We start from the raw sequence: 19,945 nt of genomic DNA, 5'->3' as shown, positions 1-19,945 counted from the left end.
ACCCCCATAGAATCTCCATGTTCACCCCCATAGAATCCCCATGTTCACCCCATAAAATCCCCATGCTCACCCCGATAGAATCCCCATGTTCACCCCCATAGAATCCCCATGTTCACCCCATAGAATCTCCATGTTCACCCCATAGAATCCCCATGTTCACCCCATAAAATCCCCATGCTCACCCCCATAGAATCCCCATGTTCACCCCATAGAATCCCCATGTTCACCCCCATAAAATCTCCATGTTCACCACCATAGAATCCCCATGTTCACCCCATAAAATCCCCATGCTCACCTCCATAGAATCCCCATGTTCACCCCATAGATTCCCCATGTTCACCCCCATAGAATCTCCATGTTCACCCCCATAGAATCCCCATGTTCACCCCATAAAATCCCCATGCTCACCCCGATAGAATCCCCATGTTCACCCCCATAGAATCCCCATGTTCACCCCATAGAATCCCCATGTTCACCCCCATAGAATCTCCATGTTCACCCCATAGAATCCCCATGTTCACCCCCATAGAATCCCCATGTTCACCCCTAGAATCTCCATGTTCACCCCATAGAATCCCCATATTCACCCCCATAGAATCCCCATGTTCATACACATGAAAAAAAAAATAACACCACATGCTCACCTCGGTCCCGTTCCCAGGCGCCCTGCTTCTGATGTGCTGACTCTCCGGCGATACACAGCTGACGCGATGACATGACGTCATGTCAGCTGTTTCCGATTGGTGGAGGAGGTGGCCCCTCCTCCACCAATGCTGACTGCGGGAGACAGCGAGCGGGCGGGCACGGTGCGGCCCATGGACCTCAGGTTTTTCAGCACCACAGCTGTCTCGGTTCGCGGGCCGGGATGAGACAGCCAGAGGGCCGGATGTGGCTCACAGGCCGCACTTTGCCAAGGTCTGGTCTATGAGATCGCTGCGTGGTCGAGAGGCTATTTTGACAGCTCTATTCAAGATGGGCTTGATGTAACCCCTCTTAGAGAGTTTGATATTGTTTAAATGAGATGTCATTAGAAAAAGCTCATTGGGCCCTGATGAATTCACCCAGGGGAGATTCCTTGTCGTGGATGACAACTGGAGGCATGTAAGACAGGGTTTCCACTGATAGGTTTGCGATAAAGTTTGGTGTTAATGGGACAACTGTCAGAATTACCAATGAGAAACACATTCAAAAATGGGGTTTGAATACCTTGGAATTAAATTGCAAATTTAGGGTATTATTGTTAATAAACTAAAGAAAATTTAGTTGATTGGGCAAGTCCATTGTAACAGAAAAGATGAATAATAATAATAATTTTATTTCTATAGCGTCAACATATTCCGCAGCGCTTTACATTTTAATGGGGACTTGTACAGACAATAGACATTACAGCATAACAATAAGCACATAGATCAACAGATACCAAAAGGAATGAGGGCCCAGCTCGCAAGCTTACAGTTTATGAGGAAATAGGGGAGACACGAAAGGTGGATGGTAACAATTGCTTCTGTATTATTATAATGTATGTATAATTATGGACCAGCCATAATTTAGGAAATCGGGTGTCCATGTAATGCTGCATGAACCGGTTACCAGCCTGAATATGTAAAAGTACAGGCACAGAGAGCTATTAAATGCATAAAGCGTGTGAGAACATGATATGAGGAACCTGGTTATGGTAAAAAAATTTAAATGGGCAACACAGGGATAGTTAATGCGTTGAGGCGGTAGGCCAGTCTGAAGAAATGTGTTTTTAGCGCACACTTAAAACGGTGGATATTGGGGATTAATCAAATTACCCTTTGTAGTGCATTCCAAAAAATTGGCGCAGCACGTGAAAAGTCTTGGAGACAGGAGACGGAGGTTCTGATTATTGAGGATGTTAACCTCCGGTCATTAGCAGAATGGAGAGCACGGGTAGGGTGGTAGGCTGAGACGAGGGAGGAGATGTAAGGTGGTGCTGAGCCGTGGAGTGCTTTGTGGGTGAGGGTAATAAGTTTATACTGAATTCTGGAGTGGATGGGTAACCAGTGTAATGAATGACACAAGGTAGAGGCATCGGTGTAACGGTTGGTGAGGAATATGATCCTGGCTGCAGCATTCAAGACAGATTGGAGAGTTTGATAAGAGGAAGACCGATTAGTAGAGAATTACATTAGTCCACATGAGAATGGATTAGAGACACAGTAAGGGTACTGTCACACAGTGGCACTTTTGTCGCTACGATGGTACGATCCGTGACGTTCCAGCGATATCCATACGATATCGCTGTGTCTGACACGCAGCAGCGATCAGGGACCCTGCTGAGAATCGTACGTCGTAGCAGATCGTTTGGAACTTTCTTTCGTCGCTGGATCTCCCGCTGTCATCGTTGGATCGGTGTGTGTGACACCGATCCAACGATGCGTTCGCTTGTAACCAGGGTTAACATCGGGTTACTAAGCGCAGGGCCGCGCTTAGTAACCCGATGTTTACCCTGGTTACCATCGTAAAAGTAAAAAAAAAAAAAACGTACATACTCACATTCCGGTGTCACGTCCCTCACAGTCTGCTTCCCGCTCTGACTGACTGCCGGCCGGAATGTAAGAGCAGAGCACAGCGGTGACGTCACCGCTGTGATCTGCTTTCACTTTATGGCGGCACTCAGTCAGAGCGGGAAGCAGACTGCGAGGGACGTGACACCGGAATGTGAGTATGTACGGTTTGTTTTTTTTTACTTTTACGATGGTAACCAGGGTAAACATCGGGTTACTAAGCGCGGCCCTGCGCTTAGTAACCCGATGTTTACCCTGGTTACCCGGGGCCTTTGGCATTGTTGGTCGCTGGAGAGCTGTCTGTGTGACAGCTCTCCAGCGACCACACAACGACTTTCCAACGATCACGGCCAGGTCGTATCGCTGGTCGTGATCGTTGGAAAGTTGCAGAGTGTGACAGTACCCTAAGAGTTTTTGCAGAGTCGAATGTAAGAAAGGGTCGAATTCTATAAATGTTTTTGAGGTGCAGATGGCAAGGGCGGGGCCAGTGATCGGATGTGTGGGGTGAATGAAAACTCTGACTCAAGTATGACCCCAAGACAGGGGCGTTTTGCTGGGGAGTAATGGTAGAACCACACCCGGAAATGGTAATGTCAGGCATAGGTAGGTTAGTAGAGGGAGGAAACATAAGGCGTTCAGTTTTTGACAGATCGTCAATATACCTGCCAAACCAAATAATGGAGGAATGTAAAGGGTTGGTTGGCAGGTACAACACTGTTTCCTCCCACCACGACATGTACAGTTTAGCTTGCAAGGGTGAGAAACTGGCAGCCATCAGACAACCTAGTATTTGAAGATAACATTTCTTGTCAAACGAGAAAAAAAAATTTTCAGTAAAAATGTCACCACCGGTAAAATGAAAAGAAAAAAACACAAGGCGCCCCCAATGTGTCACACTGTATATAAATAAATACAGACTTTGTAGGGAATGTGCTCACCTATTGCAATTGTGAAAATAGGTCACAACTCCCATGCAGGTGTAACCGTAGCAGCAGGTCTCCACAGAAATCCGAAAGGATTTTGCCTAAGACTACTACCACCGGTAAAATAAAATTGTTAAATGGATTAAAATAGCCACCATATTTTATGAGATGGTACAAAATTGCCACTGTCCCTAGTTTGTGTGGAATACGTGAATATAAAGCCATGACGTCACTTGTCACCCAGTTTTATGTTTAGTAGTTTTTTGAGACCTCATAACCTTTTTCCATACGTGTCTTGTTTTTTTAGATCTCTCTATACATCCTGCCATTAGCAATTAACCATGCAGGGCATCAATTCATGTGTGCATTCACCCCTTCCACCTTCTGTTCAAAGTATATATTTCCTGAATTTGGATGAATTCATTTTCAGGGGTAAGAGTGTTCTGATCAAAATAAGTTGACATTGTCCTTCATTTCCACCACCCTCACTTCCCTATCACACCCCTTGTTTTTTATCTCTCACTTCTATTTTAAATTTATTATTAAAGGTCATGTTTTAACCCATCATACAAGGCGGATGACGGAATCCCCTCCTTCCTTGTCTCAAAATTTAAACTTTATTGAAAACACCAATATAAAATCAATAGCAGTATAACTGTAGCACAATTGGGACCACATAATAGATAAGTGTAGTTAAATCACATATCACTAGTGTTGAATCAAAAAACAGTCTAGGAAATTGTTTAAAGGGAACCTGTCACCCCGTTTTTTGAAGATGAGCTAAAAATAGCGTTAAATAGGGGCAGAGCTGGGCGTTACATTAGTGTCTTTGTGTGCCGTGGGATTCCGCGCGTGCGCAGATGGAGATCGCGGCGGCCATTTTCCTGGAGCCCCGGGCAGCAGAGCGCTCCATCTGCGCACGCGCGGCCACAGGAAAGATGGCCGCGCCCACCGGTAAACGGCTGAATAGCGCAGATCGCGCTGTTTTTCATCACCTGGGCAGTGGATTCGCCTTTTGGACATTCGCACACCACTATGCCACCAACGTAATGATGAGCAGGATTCTGGGGGAGAAACAGCGCTGTCACCACGCCCATAGGACCAGACCAGCGTGAGTGACAGCAGAAAACGGCGACTTTACAAAGGTATTTCGGCAGCATAGGTGGGTAATAAAGGCACACAAAGACACTAATGTAACGCCCAGCTCTGCCCCTATTTAACGCTATTTTTAGCTCATCTTCAAAAAACGGGGTGACAGGTTCCCTTTAAGCTATAGAATTGAAGATGCCAAAACAAAGCCTAAATGGCTTAATGTATATACTGCATGGTACATGTTTATAGTCTATTTGCCAATTGAATATAAAGACTTGTGTGCAAGAAGTAAATGACACATCTTAAAGACTGGTGTGGAATGTGATCCTGGTGCCCTGATGTACGTTTGCTTCATCAGCGCCCTCTACTGCTATTGATTTTATATTTGTGTTTTCAATGAATTTATCATTTTTATAGACTACAGACACCCAGTCATTCTTTTGTCAGTAATTATAGTTCAGGTGTGTCTCCTGAGATCATGATCTTGATGATTTATGCTTTTTATGTTAGTAGTCATCCAAAAATCCATGTTGGCATTGCCCGTATATGGTGGGCGATCCCTGCACGTTTTTTGGTTGCCTAACAGCACAGAAACATGCGGGGTAGAGACTCGAGCAGGTCACTTAAGCACCTGTGATACTTGGTGCATATCTGAGCACCCCCAATGCAAACTTAAGCAGCGAGCCCTAACCCCAACCCTAGTCCCCAATCCTAACACAAACCCTAATGGCAAAGAATTGAAGAAATAAAAATTATTAAAAAAAAAATCTAAGAGGATGACATACTAATTATTAGATTTAGGTCACTGTGATAGACCCTATCACAGTGATCAAAAGGAGCCAATAGGAAAAATATCTGCTGATGCCGGATGCTGGCAGGCAGATCTCGGTGGGCACACTGCATATGTGCCTGCCATTTTTTTTTTTTTTGAGGAAGAGGAGACGGATGGCCGAAAGACAGTGCAGTAGGGACCAGGGGATGGCAATGGTAGTGGGGGGGAGGTTTTAGGACATCATTTCTCTCTCTCCTCTGACATGTTTATCATGTCAGGAGAAAGAGAGAAATTATTTTAGTAGAGGGCACACTCGGGAGATTTTCGGACTCTTGGGGGCGCTATGCCCTTATTCCGACGGTGATGAGGGAATTAGGCCCCTTAGTGTCTGCCATTTTACTGTGTATCGGCGGGGGTTAACTGAGCAACCATCGATCGGTAGGTTTATCCCATTACACAAGAAAATAGACAACAGATATGGCTGCTAAGTTTTATTTATATACAAAGTACCGGTATTTGATAATCGTTCTATGAACAGAACTGATTTTTGGTCCCAATTTGTTGCAGCCTAATATAGGCTTTATAGTAGAAAAATAATCTTATAGTAGAAATAATATTCTTTTAGTCCACGTGAGTCAAGAAAACAAGGAAATTGTGGTCTTCTGCGCTCTGGATTCTGTAGCCAGGTACAGGTAAACACTGGTCCAAAATATCTGAATGTCAACATGATCTCAATGACCAGAACTCCATAATGTCAGGAATTATTACCAGAAATCACACAATGCAAATTAACATACATAAAAAAACCTTAAAAAACTGGATAAAAATTAGTAGACAGCAATGCCTCATGTCTCTGCTGAGCGCTCAGGATCCATTGGTGACCCCAGACTTCTCTGTGCCGTTCAGAAGTGTTGAAAGATGAAGTTGTTCTGTTAATTACATGTTGTCACTTAAAGGTGCAGTACAATCAGCAAGAGACATGATAAGATTCCCTAATTACAACAAAGGATCAGAACATCATAACTTTGTGTTCATTAATATGATGCCATTTTTCAATTCCTCTGAATTTTCATAAAGATCTTTATTGGCCTTCTTTCTGCAACATAGTCTGCAAAGAAAAAAAAAGTTATTTAGTAAGAACGATAAATGAATATTTTCAATATAAGTAACTCACAAAGACAACTCCATTTTAGTAGCAAGTTGCTAGTGGTGACTGTGTCCCCCTCGTCTTCCCCTGGGGAAGAAGTACCCATTGGTTAGCATTTCCCCACTCCCTAAACCTGTGCACGCTTTGGAGCACAAAACGCAATGGATTAATTTCTTGGGAAAAAAATCCATCTTGTGCTATTTCTGACCATTGGGTGTTTACTGTGAATTTGCAGTTAGTAATGCCACAATTCTACATGGGGATCATCTGCCTTTGGCTGTCCCCAAAAGTGGCCTGGCAAAATCTGCACATCACTAACTATACATCTCTAGTCCCGGGGAATTTTAATTAATCGTTATAAGTGATGAGTGAATATACTCGTTACTCGAGATTTCCCGAGCACGCTCGGGTGTCCTCCGAGTATTTGTTAGTGCTCGGAGATTTAGTTTTCATCACCTCAGCTGAATGATTTACAGCTATTAGCCAGGCTAAGAACAAGTGGGGGTTACCTGGATGCTAGGGAATCCCCACATGTAATCAAGAAGGCTAGTAGCTGTAAATCATTCAGCTGAGGTGAAGAAAACTAAATCTCCGAGGACTAAAAAATCACCCGAGCGTAACGAGTATATTCGCTCATCACTAATCGTTATCATCTGTAACGTGGACAATAAAGTGTGCAATATATTTATTATTTGTCCTTAACTTTGCCTCTGCACTGTAGGCAGACTAATAATATACTTACATTCAAAATTCTGTCCCTGTCTAGTATGTGCTTATCATCTGGGCCGTGATGCCACTGGTGACGCTCAGTGTACAGTCCACAAAGGGCTCTGCTTTTACCATGGGGGACTGCTGAATCCTGTAGAGTGTTGGTATTGCAGCATGGTGTTGATAAGTAATGGCTCATTTACACATCCATATTTAACCCTGTACATGAAAAATGGTATCGGTATTACCAGTGTTTTTTTGGATCAGTGTGTCATCTGTAGATGATCTGTGTGTCTGTTTGTCCCATCAGTGTGTCATCAGTGTATGGTCCATGTGTCCGTTCTTACTATCAGTGTGTCATCAGTGTATGGTCCATGTGTCCGTTCTTACTATCAGTGTGTCATCAGTGTATGGTCCATGTGTCCGTTCTTACTATCAGTGTGTCATCAGTGTATGGTCCATGTGTCCGTTCTTACTATCAGTGTGTCATCAGTGTATGGTCCATGTGTCCGTTCTTACTATCAGTGTGTCATCAGTGTATGGTCCATGTGTCCGTTCTTACCATCAGTGTGTCATCAGTGTATGGTCTATGTGTCAGTTTTTATCATTAGTATGTCATCAGTATATGGTCCATGCATCCGTTTTTACTATCAGTGTGTCATCAGTATATGGTCCATGTGTCCGTTCTTACTATCAGTATGTCATCAGTATATGGTCCATGTGTCCGTTCTTACTATCAGTGTGTCATCAGTGTATGGTCCATGTGTCCGTTCTTACTATCAGTGTGTCATCAGTATATGGTCCATGTGTCCGTTCTTACTATCAGTGTGTCATCAGTGTATGGTCCATGTGTCCGTTCTTACCATCAGTGTGTCATCAGTGTATGGTCTATGTGTCAGTTTTTATCATTAGTATGTCATCAGTGTATGGTCCATGCATCCGTTTTTACTATCAGTGTGTCATCAGTATATGGTCCATGTGTCCGTTCTTACTATCAGTGTGTCATCAGTATATGGTCCATGTGTCCGTTCTTACTATCAGTGTGTCATCAGTGTATGGTCCATGTGTCCGTTCTTACTATCAGTGTGTCATCAGTATATGGTCCATGTGTCCGTTCTTACTATCAGTGTGTCATCAGTATATGGTCCATGTGTCCGTTCTTACTATCAGTGTGTCATCAGTATATGGTCCATGTGTCCGTTCTTACTATCAGTGTGTCATCAGTGTATGGTCCATGTGTCCGTTCTTACTATCAGTGTGTCATCAGTGTATGGTCCATGTGTCCGTTCTTACCATCAGTGTGTCATCAGTGTATGGTCCATGTGTCCGTTCTTACCATCAGTGTGTCATCAGTGTATGGTCTATGTGTCAGTTTTTATCATTAGTATGTCATCAGTATATGGTCCATGCATCCGTTTTTACTATCAGTGTGTCATCAGTATATGGTCCATGTGTCCGTTCTTACTATCAGTATGTCATCAGTATATGGTCCATGTGTCCGTTCTTACTATCAGTGTGTCATCAGTATATGGTCCATGTGTCCGTTCTTACTATCAGTGTGTCATCAGTGTATGGTCCATGTGTCCGTTCTTACCATCAGTGTGTCATCAGTGTATGGTCTATGTGTCAGTTTTTATCATTAGTATGTCATCAGTGTATGGTCCATGCATCCGTTTTTACTATCAGTGTGTCATCAGTATATGGTCCATGTGTCCGTTCTTACTATCAGTGTGTCATCAGTATATGGTCCATGTGTCCGTTCTTACTATCAGTGTGTCATCAGTGTATGGTCCATGTGTCCGTTCTTACTATCAGTGTGTCATCAGTATATGGTCCATGTGTCCGTTCTTACTATCAGTGTGTCATCAGTGTATGGTCCATGTGTCCGTTCTTACTATCAGTGTGTCATCAGTATATGGTCCATGTGTCCATTCTTACTATCAGTGTGTCATCAGTGTATGGTCTATGTGTCAGTTTTTATCATTAGTATGTCATCAGTGTATGGTCCATGCATCCGTTTTTACTATCAGTGTGTCATCAGTATATGGTCCATGTGTCCGTTCTTACTATCAGTGTGTCATCAGTGTTTGGGCCACGTGTCCATTTTTACCATCAGTGTGTCATCAGTATATGGTCCATGTGTCTGTTCTTACTATCAGTGTGTCATCAGTGTATGGTCCATGTGTCCGTTCTTACTATCAGTGTGTCATCAGTGTATGGTCCATGTGTCCGTTCTTACTATCAGTGTGTCATTAGTGTATGGTCCATGTGTCCGTTTTTACCATCAGTGTGTCATCAGTGTATGGTCCATGTGTCTGTTCTTACTATCAGTGTGTCATTAGTGTATGGTCCATGTGTCCGTTTTTACCATCAGTGTGTCATCAGTGTATGGTCCATGTGTCCGTTCTTACTATCAGTGTGTCATCAGTGTATGGTCCATGTGTCCGTTCTTACTATCAGTGTGTCATCAGTGTATGGTCCATGTGTCCGTTTTTATCATTAGTGTGTCATCAGTGTTTGGGCCACGTGTCCATTTTTACCATCAGTGTGTCATCAGTGTATGGTCCATGTGTCCGTTTTTATCATCAGTGTGTCATTAGTGTATAGTCCATGTGTCCATTTTTACCATCAGTGTGTCATCAGTGTATGGTCCATGTGTCCGTTTTTATCATCAGTGTGTCATTAGTGTATAGTCCATGTGTCCGTTTTTACCATCAGTGTGTCATCAGTGTTTGGGCCACGTGTCCATTTTTACCATCAGTGTGTCATCAGTATATGGTCCATGTGTCTGTTCTTGCTATCAGTGTGTCATCAGTGTATGGTCCATGTGTCCGTTCTTACTATCAGTGTGTCATCAGTGTATGGTCCATGTGTCCGTTCTTACTATCAGTGTGTCATCAGTGTATGGTCCATGTGTCCGTTTTTACCATCAGTGTGTCATCAGTGTATGGTCCATGTGTCCGTTTTTACCATCAGTGTGTCATCAGTGTATGGTCCATGTGTCCGTTTTTACCATCAGTGTGTCATTAGTGTATGGTCCATGTGTCCGTTTTTACCATCAGTGTGTCATCAGTGTTTGGGGCATGTGTCTGTTTTTATTATCAGTGTGTCATCAGTATATGGTCCATGTGTCTGTTCTTACTATCAGTGTGTCATCAGTGTATGGTCCATGTGTCCATTCTTAGTATCAGTGTGTCATCAGTGTATGGTCCATGTGTCTGTTCTTACTATCAGTGTGTCATCAGTATATGGTCCATGTGTCTGTTCTTACTATCAGTGTGTCATCAGTGTATGGTCCATGTGTCCGTTCTTACTATCAGTGTGTCATCAGTGTTTGGGCCACGTGTCCATTTTTACTATCAGTGTGTCATTAGTGTATGGTCCATGTGTCCGTTTTTACCATCAGTGTGTCATCAGTGTATGGTCCATGTGTCCGTTCTTACTATCAGTGTGTCATTAGTGTATGGTCCATGTGTCCGTTTTTACCATCAGTGTGTCATCAGTGTATGGTCCATGTGTCCGTTCTTACTATCAGTGTGTCATCAGTGTATGGTCCATGTGTCCGTTCTTACTATCAGTGTGTCATCAGTGTATGGTCCATGTGTCCGTTTTTATCATTAGTGTGTCATCAGTGTTTGGGCCACGTGTCCATTTTTACCATCAGTGTGTCATCAGTGTATGGTCCATGTGTCCGTTTTTATCATCAGTGTGTCATTAGTGTATAGTCCATGTGTCCATTTTTACCATCAGTGTGTCATCAGTGTATGGTCCATGTGTCAGTTTTTATCATTAGTATGTCATCAGTGTATGGTCCATGCATCCGTTTTTACTATCAGTGTGTCATCAGTATATGGTCCATGTGTCCGTTCTTACTATCAGTGTGTCATCAGTGTTTGGGCCACGTGTCCATTTTTACCATCAGTGTGTCATCAGTATATGGTCCATGTGTCTGTTCTTACTATCAGTGTGTCATCAGTGTATGGTCCATGTGTCCGTTCTTACTATCAGTGTGTCATCAGTGTATGGTCCATGTGTCCGTTCTTACTATCAGTGTGTCATTAGTGTATGGTCCATGTGTCCGTTTTTACCATCAGTGTGTCATCAGTGTATGGTCCATGTGTCTGTTCTTACTATCAGTGTGTCATTAGTGTATGGTCCATGTGTCCGTTTTTACCATCAGTGTGTCATCAGTGTATGGTCCATGTGTCCGTTCTTACTATCAGTGTGTCATCAGTGTATGGTCCATGTGTCCGTTCTTACTATCAGTGTGTCATCAGTGTATGGTCCATGTGTCCGTTTTTATCATTAGTGTGTCATCAGTGTTTGGGCCACGTGTCCATTTTTACCATCAGTGTGTCATCAGTGTATGGTCCATGTGTCCGTTTTTAGCATCAGTGTGTCATTAGTGTATAGTCCATGTGTCCGTTTTTACCATCAGTGTGTCATCAGTGTTTGGGCCACGTGTCCATTTTTACCATCAGTGTGTCATCAGTATATGGTCCATGTGTCTGTTCTTGCTATCAGTGTGTCATCAGTGTATGGTCCATGTGTCCGTTCTTACTATCAGTGTGTCATCAGTGTATGGTCCATGTGTCCGTTCTTACTATCAGTGTGTCATCAGTGTATGGTCCATGTGTCCGTTTTTACCATCAGTGTGTCATCAGTGTATGGTCCATGTGTCCGTTTTTACCATCAGTGTGTCATCAGTGTATGGTCCATGTGTCCGTTTTTACCATCAGTGTGTCATTAGTGTATGGTCCATGTGTCCGTTTTTACCATCAGTGTGTCATCAGTGTTTGGGGCATGTGTCTGTTTTTATTATCAGTGTGTCATCAGTATATGGTCCATGTGTCTGTTCTTACTATCAGTGTGTCATCAGTGTATGGTCCATGTGTCCATTCTTAGTATCAGTGTGTCATCAGTGTATGGTCCATGTGTCTGTTCTTACTATCAGTGTGTCATCAGTATATGGTCCATGTGTCTGTTCTTACTATCAGTGTGTCATCAGTGTATGGTCCATGTGTCCGTTCTTACTATCAGTGTGTCATCAGTGTTTGGGCCACGTGTCCATTTTTACTATCAGTGTGTCATTAGTGTATGGTCCATGTGTCCGTTTTTACCATCAGTGTGTCATCAGTGTATGGTCCATGTGTCCGTTCTTACTATCAGTGTGTCATTAGTGTATGGTCCATGTGTCCGTTTTTACCATCAGTGTGTCATCAGTGTATGGTCCATGTGTCCGTTCTTACTATCAGTGTGTCATCAGTGTATGGTCCATGTGTCCGTTTTTATCATTAGTGTGTCATCAGTGTTTGGGCCACGTGTCCATTTTTACCATCAGTGTGTCATCAGTGTATGGTCCATGTGTCCGTTTTTATCATCAGTGTGTCATTAGTGTATAGTCCATGTGTCCATTTTTACCATCAGTGTGTCATCAGTGTATGGTCCATGTGTCCGTTTTTATCATCAGTGTGTCATTAGTGTATAGTCCATGTGTCCGTTTTTACCATCAGTGTGTCATCAGTGTTTGGGCCACGTGTCCATTTTTACCATCAGTGTGTCATCAGTATATGGTCCATGTGTCTGTTCTTGCTATCAGTGTGTCATCAGTGTATGGTCCATGTGTCCGTTCTTACTATCAGTGTGTCATCAGTGTATGGTCCATGTGTCCGTTCTTACTATCAGTGTGTCATCAGTGTATGGTCCATGTGTCCATTCTTACTATCAGTGTGTCATCAGTGTATGGTCCATGTGTCTGTTCTTACTATCAGTGTGTCATTAGTGTATGGTCCATGTGTCCGTTTTTACCATCAGTGTGTCATCAGTGTATGGTCCATGTGTCCGTTCTTACTATGGCCGGCGTCACACTGGCGAGTTTTACGGACGTAAGAGCGCAGAAACTACGTCCGTAAAACTCGCATAACATACGGCACAATTATTCTCAATGGGGCTGCTCCTATCAGCCGTATATTACGGTTCAGTATTATACGGCTTTCTACGGCCGTGCAAAATCGCAGCATGCTGCGTTTGTCAGCGTATTGCGCAAAAAAATCGCCAATGAAAGTCTATGGGGGCGAGAAAAATACGGATTCCACACGGACCAGCAGTGTGACTTGCGAGAAATACGCAGCGGTGTTAGTGAAAAGTCGGTAATTCAATTGCCGGCTTTTCATTTCTCCTGCACAAACCCCAAATGGATTTATGTGCTCAAATGTTCGGGAAAACATATATACAGTATATATATACACTCACCGGCCACTTTATTAGGTACACCTGTCCAACTTCTTGTTAACACTTAATTTCTAATCAGCCAATCACATGGCGGCAACTCAGTGCATTTAGGCATGTAGACATGGTCAAGACAATCTCCTGCAGTTCAAACCGAGCATCAGTATGGGGAAGAAAGGTGATTTGAGTGCCTTTGAACGTGGCACGGTTGTTGGTGCCAGAAGGGCTGGTCTGAGTATTTCAGAAACTGCTGATCTACTGGGATTTTCACGCACAACCATCTCTAGGGTTTACAGAGAATGGTCCGAAAAAGAAAAAAAATCCAGTGAGCGGCAGTTCTGTGGGCGGAAATGCCTTGTTGATGCCAGAGGTCAGAGGAGAATGGGCAGACTGGTTCGAGCTGATAGAAAGGCAACAGTGACTCAAATCGCCACCCGTTACAACCAAGGTAGGCCTAAGAGCATCTCTGAACGCACAGTGCGTCGAACTTTGAGGCAGATGGGCTACAGCAGCAGAAGACCACACCGGGTACCACTCCTTTCAGCTAAGAACAGGAAACTGAGGCTACAATTTGTACAAGCTCATCGAAATTGGACAGTAGAAGATTGGAAAAACGTTGCTTGGTCTGATGAGTCTCGATTTCTGCTGCGACATTCGGATGCTAGGGTCAGAATTTGGCGTAAACAACATGAAAGCATGGATCCATCCTGCCTTGTATGGAGCATCTTTGGGATGTGCAGCCGACAAATCTGCGGCAACTGTGTGATGCCATCATGTCAATATGGACCAAAATCTCTGAGGAATGCTTCCAGCACCTTGTTGAATCTATGCCACGAAGAATTGAGGCAGTTCTGAAGGCAAAAGGGGGTCCAACCCGTTACTAGCATGGTGTACCTAATAAAGTGGCCGGTGAGTGTATATATATATATATGTCATTGAGACACATATATATATATATTCTGTATTTAGATTTCATTCAGCGCGATATCTGTGAACAGCCGGTAATTCAATTGCCGGCTTTTCATTTCTCCTTCCCAAACCCGACAGGATATGAGACATGGTTTACATACAGTAAACCATCTCATATCCCCATTTTTTTTGCATATTCCACACTACTAATGTTAGTAGTGTGTATGTGCAAAATTTCAGCGCTGTAGCTGCTGAAATAAAGGGTTAAATGGCGGAAAAAATTGGTGTGGGCTCCCGCGCAATTTTCTCCGCCAGAATGGTAAGGACAGTGACTGAGGGCAGATATTAATAGCCAGGAGAGGGTCCATGGTTATTGGCCCCCCCGTGTCTACAAACATCTGCCCCCAGCCACCCCAGAAAAGGCACATCTGGAAGATGCGCCTATTCTGGCACTTGGCCACTCTCTCCCCACTCCCTGTAGCGGTGGGATATGGGGTAATGAAGGGTTAATGCCACCTTGCTATTGTAAGGTGACATTAAGCCAGATTAATAATGGAGAGGAGTCAATTATGACACCTATCCATTATTAATCCAATTGTATGAAAGGGTTAAAAACACACACACACATGATTTAAAAGTATTTTAATGCAATAAACACAGCGGTTGTTTTAATAATTTATTGCTCTCTCAATCCATCAGCAACACCCTCGCTTGGAAAAATAATAAACGCACAAGATACATACCTTCTGATGTCCTATCACATCCAACGAGGAAATCCATCTGAAGGGGTTAACTAATATTACAGGCACGAGCTGCGATAAACCACTCGCTCGTGCCTGTAATCCCCGGGTGCTGAAAGGAAAGCAGTGATCTATACTTACATTGAGTCGCGGTGATGCGCCCCTGCTGGATGTTCTCATGAACTGCAGCCTGGGAACTTTTTCCCACGCTCCAGGTCATATGAGGACATCCACCAGGGGGCGCATCACCGCGACTGAAGGAAATGTAGGTCAATGACCTACATTTCATTCATTCGCCGGGGATTACAGGCACGGAGCACAGCTGCATTAGCAGGGCTCCTGCCTGTAAAATATTTTAACCCCTTCAGATGGATTACCTCGTGGGACGTGACGGTTCAGCTGAGGGTATGTATCTTGTGCGTTTATTATTTTTCCAAGCGAGGGTGTTGCTGATGGATTGAGAGAGCAATAAATTATTAAAACAACCGCTGTGTTTATTGCATTAAAATACTTTTAAATCATGTGTGTGTTTTTTAACCCTTTCAAACAATTGGATTAATAATGGATAGGTGTCATAATTGACGCCTCTCCATTATTAATCTGGCTTAATGTCACCTTCCAATAGCAAGGTGGCATTAACCCTTCATTACCCCATAGCCCACCGCTACAGGGAGTGGGAAGAGAGTGGCCAAGTGCCAGAATAGGCGCATCTTCCAGATGTGCCTTTTCTGGGGTGGCTGGGGGCAGATGTTTGTAGACATGGGGGGCCAATAACCATGGACCCTCTCCTGGCTATTAATATCTGCCCTCAGTCACTGGCCTTACCATTCTGGCGGAGAAAATTGCGCGGGAGCCCACGCCAATTTTTTCCGCCATTTAACCCTTTATTTCAGCAGCTACAGCGCTGAAATTTTGCACATACACACTACTAACATTAGTAGTGTGGAATATGCAAAAAAAAATGGGGATATGAGATGGTTTACTGTATGTAAACCATGTCTCATATCCTGTCGGGTTTGTGCAGGAGAAATGAAAAGCCGGCAATTGAATTACCGGCTGTTCACAGATATCGCGCTGAATGAAATCTAAATACAGAATATATACAGGTCCTTCTCAAAAAATTAGCATATAGTGTTAAATTTCATTATTTACCATAATGTAATGATTACAATTAAACTTTCATATATTATAGATTCATTATCCACCAACTGAAATTTGTCAGGTCTTTTATTGTTTTAATACTGATGATTTTGGCATACAACTCCTGATAACCCAAAAAACCTGTCTCAATAAATTAGCATATTTCAACCGTCCAATCAAATAAAAGTGTTTTTTAATAACAAACAAAAAAACCATCAAATAATAATGTTCAGTTATGCACTCAATACTTGGTCGGGAATCCTTTGGCAGAAATGACTGCTTCAATGCGGCGTGGCATGGAGGCAATCAGCCTGTGACACTGCTGAGATGTTATGGAGGCCCAGGATGCTTCAATAGCGGCCTTAAGCTCATCCAGAGTGTTGGGTCTTGCGTCTCTCAACTTTCTCTTCACAATATCCCACAGATTCTCTATGGGGTTCAGGTCAGGAGAGTTGGCAGGCCAATTGAGCACAGTAATACCATGGTCAGTAAACCATTTACCAGTGGTTTTGGCACTGTGAGCAGGTGCCAGGAAGCATGAAGTGCTCCAAAATCTCCTGATAGCTAGCTGCATTGACCCTGCCCTTGATGAAACACAGTGGACCAACACCAGCAGCTGACATGGCACCCCACACCATCACTGACTGGGTACTTGACACTGGACTTCAGGCATTTTGGCATTTCCTTCTCCCCAGTCTTCCTCCAGACTCTGGCACCTTGATTTCCAAATGAGATGCAAAATTTGCTTTCATCAGAAAAAAGTACTTGGGACCACTTAGCAACAGTCCAGTGCTGCTTCTCTGTAGCCCAGGTCAGGCGCTTCTGCCGCTGTTTATGGTTCAAAAGTGGCTTTACCTGGGGAATGCGGCACCTGTAGCCCATTTCCTGCACACGCCTGTGCACGGTGGCTCTGGATGTTTCCACACCAGACTCAGTCCACTGCTTCCTCAGGTTCCCCAAGGTCTGGAATCGGTCCTTCTCCACAATCTTCCTCAGGGTCCGGTCACCTCTTCTCGTTGTACAGCGTTTTCTGCCACATTGTTTCCTTCCAACAGACTTACCATTGAGGTGCCTTGATACAGCACTCTGGGAACAGCCTATTTGTTGAGAAATTTCTTTCTGGGTCTTACCCTCTTGCTTGAGGGTGTCAATGATGGCCTTCTTGACATCTGTCAGGTCGCTAGTCTTACCCATGATGGGGGTTTTGAGTAATGAACCAGGCAGGGAGTTTTTAAAAGCCTCAGGTATCTTTTGCATGTGTTTAGAGTTAATTAGTTGATTCAGAAGATTAGGGTAATAAGGGTACCGTCACACATAGTGTTGAGCGATACCGTCCGATACTTGAAAGTATCGGTATCGGAAAGTATCGGCCGATACCGGCAAAGTATCGGATCCAATCCGATACCGATACCCGATACCAATACAAGTCAATGGGACTCAAGTATCGGACGGTATTCCTGATGGTTCCCAGGGTCTGAAGGAGAGGAAACTCTCCTTCAGGCCCTGGGAACCATATTAATGTGTAAAATAAAGAATTAAAATAAAAAATATCGCTATACTCACCTGTCCGACGCAGCCGGGACCTCAGCGAGGGAACCGGCAGCGTTGTTTGTTTAAAATTCGTGCTTTTACTTGGTTACGTGAAGTCCCGGCTTGTGATTGGTCAGGGCGGCCATGTTGCCGGGACGCGGACCAATCACAGCAAGCCGTGACGAAATTACGTCACGGCTTGCTGTGATTGGTCCGCGTCCCGGCAACATGGCCGCCATTAACCAATCACAAGCCGTGACGTCACGGGAGGCTGGACATGCACGTATTTTGAAAAGCGCGCGTGTCCAGCCTCCCGTGACGTCCCGGCTTGTGATTGGTTAATGGCGGCCATGTTGCCGGGACGTCACTGGAGGCTGGACACGCGCGCTTTTCAAAATACGCGCATGTCCAGCCTCCCGTGACGTCCCGGCTTGTGATTGGTTAATGGCGGCCATGTTGCCGGGACGTCACTGGAGGCTGGACACGCGCGCTTTTCAAAATACGCGCATGTCCAGCCTCCCGTGACGTCCCGGCTTGTGATTGGTTAATGGCGCCATGTTGCCGGGACGTCACTGGAGGCTGGACACGCGCGCTTTTCAAAATACGCGCATGTCCAGCCTCCCGTGACGTCCCGGCTTGTGATTGGTTAATGGCGGCCATGTTGCCGGGACGTCACTGGAGGCTGGACACGCGCGCTTTTCAAAATACGCGCATGTCCAGCCTCCCGTGACGTCCCGGCTTGTGATTGGTTAATGGCGGCCATGTTGCCGGGACGTCACTGGAGGCTGGACACGCGCGCTTTTCAAAATACGCGCATGTCCAGCCTCCCGTGACGTCACGGCTTGTGATTGGTTAATGGCGGCCATGTTGCCGGGACGCGGACCAATCACAGCAAGCCGTGACGTAATTTCGTCACGGCTTGCTGTGATTGGTCCGCGTCCCGGCAACATGGCCGCCCTGACCAATCACAAGCCGGGACTTCACGTAACCAAGTAAAAGCGCGAAATTTAAACAAACAACGCTGCCGGTTCCCTCGCTGAGGTCCCGGCTGCGTCGGACAGGTGAGTATAGCGATATTTTTTATTTTAATTCTCTTTTTTACACATTATTACATTAATGTTGTTGCGATACCCGATACCCGATACCACAAAAGTATCGGATCTCGGTATCGGAAATTCCGATACAGCAAGTATCGGCCGATACCCGATACTTGCAGTATCGGAATGCTCAACACTAGTCACACATTGAAATTTCCATCGCTACGACGTTACGATTCGTGACGTTCTAGCGATATCGTTACGATATCGCTGTGTCTGACATGCTACTGCGATCAGACACCCTGCTGATAATCGTACGTCGTAGCAGATCGTTTGGAACTTTCTTTCGTCGCTTGATCACCGGATCGTTGTGTGTGACAGCGATCCAGCGATGTCTTCGCTTGTAACCAGGGTAAACATCGGGTAACTAAGCGCAGGGCCGCGCTTAGTAACCCGATGTTTACCTTGGTTACAAGCGTAAACGTAAAAAAACAAACAGTACATACTCACCCGTCGGTGTCCTTCAGGTCCCTTGCCGTCTGCTTCCTGCTCTGAGTGCCGGCCGGAAAGTGAGAGCAGAGCGCAGCGGTGCTGCGATCTGCTCTCACTGTGCGGCTGCACTCAGAGCAGGAAGCAGACGGCAAGGGACCTGAAGGACACCGACGGGTGAGTATGTACTGTTTGTTTTTTTACGTTTACGCTGGTAACCAGGGTAAACATCGGGTTACTAAGCGCGGCCCTGCGCTTAGTTACCCGATGTTTACCCTGGTTACCCGGGGACTTCGGCATCGCTCCAGCGCCGTGATTGCAACGTGTGACCGCAGTCTACGACGCTGGAGCGATGATTATACGACGCTGCGACGTCACGAATCGTGCCGTCGCAGCGATGAAAATTTCAATGTGTGACGGTACCCTAAGTCGTTTAGAGAACCTTTTCTTGATATGCTAATTTATTGAGACAGGTTTTTTGGGTTATCAGGAGTTGTAGGCCAAAATCATCAGTATTAAAACAATAAAAGACCTGACAAATTTCAGTTGGTGGATAATGAATCTATAATATATGAAAGTTTAATTGTAATCATTACATTATGGTAAATAATGAAATTTAACACTATATGCTAATTTTTTGAGAAGGACCTGTATATATGTGTCTCAATGACATATATACACTCACCGGCCACTTTATTA

The 19,945-nt window shown here is 44.5% G+C and overlaps 1 protein-coding gene across 1 annotated transcript in view; it reads right to left on the bottom strand.

Annotated features, from left to right (window-relative positions):
- Window positions 1-5,794: 5,794 nt before the first annotated feature.
- The window catches only part of LOC143776509 (solute carrier family 22 member 4-like), a 143,724-nt gene continuing 129,573 nt past the window's right edge, over window positions 5,795-19,945 (bottom strand). The window contains exon 10 of the mRNA XM_077265961.1: window positions 5,795-6,426. Within this exon, the coding sequence (XP_077122076.1) occupies window positions 6,336-6,426 (91 nt within the window). The 3' untranslated portion in view covers window positions 5,795-6,335. The remainder of the gene's footprint in view (window positions 6,427-19,945) is intronic.

The sequence above is a fragment of the Ranitomeya variabilis genome, chromosome 5, assembly GCF_051348905.1.
Source record: "Ranitomeya variabilis isolate aRanVar5 chromosome 5, aRanVar5.hap1, whole genome shotgun sequence".
Lineage (NCBI taxonomy): Eukaryota > Metazoa > Chordata > Amphibia > Anura > Dendrobatidae > Ranitomeya > Ranitomeya variabilis.
Note: the sequence above shows the minus strand (reverse complement) of the source record. Positions and strands in the feature narration are given on the sequence as shown.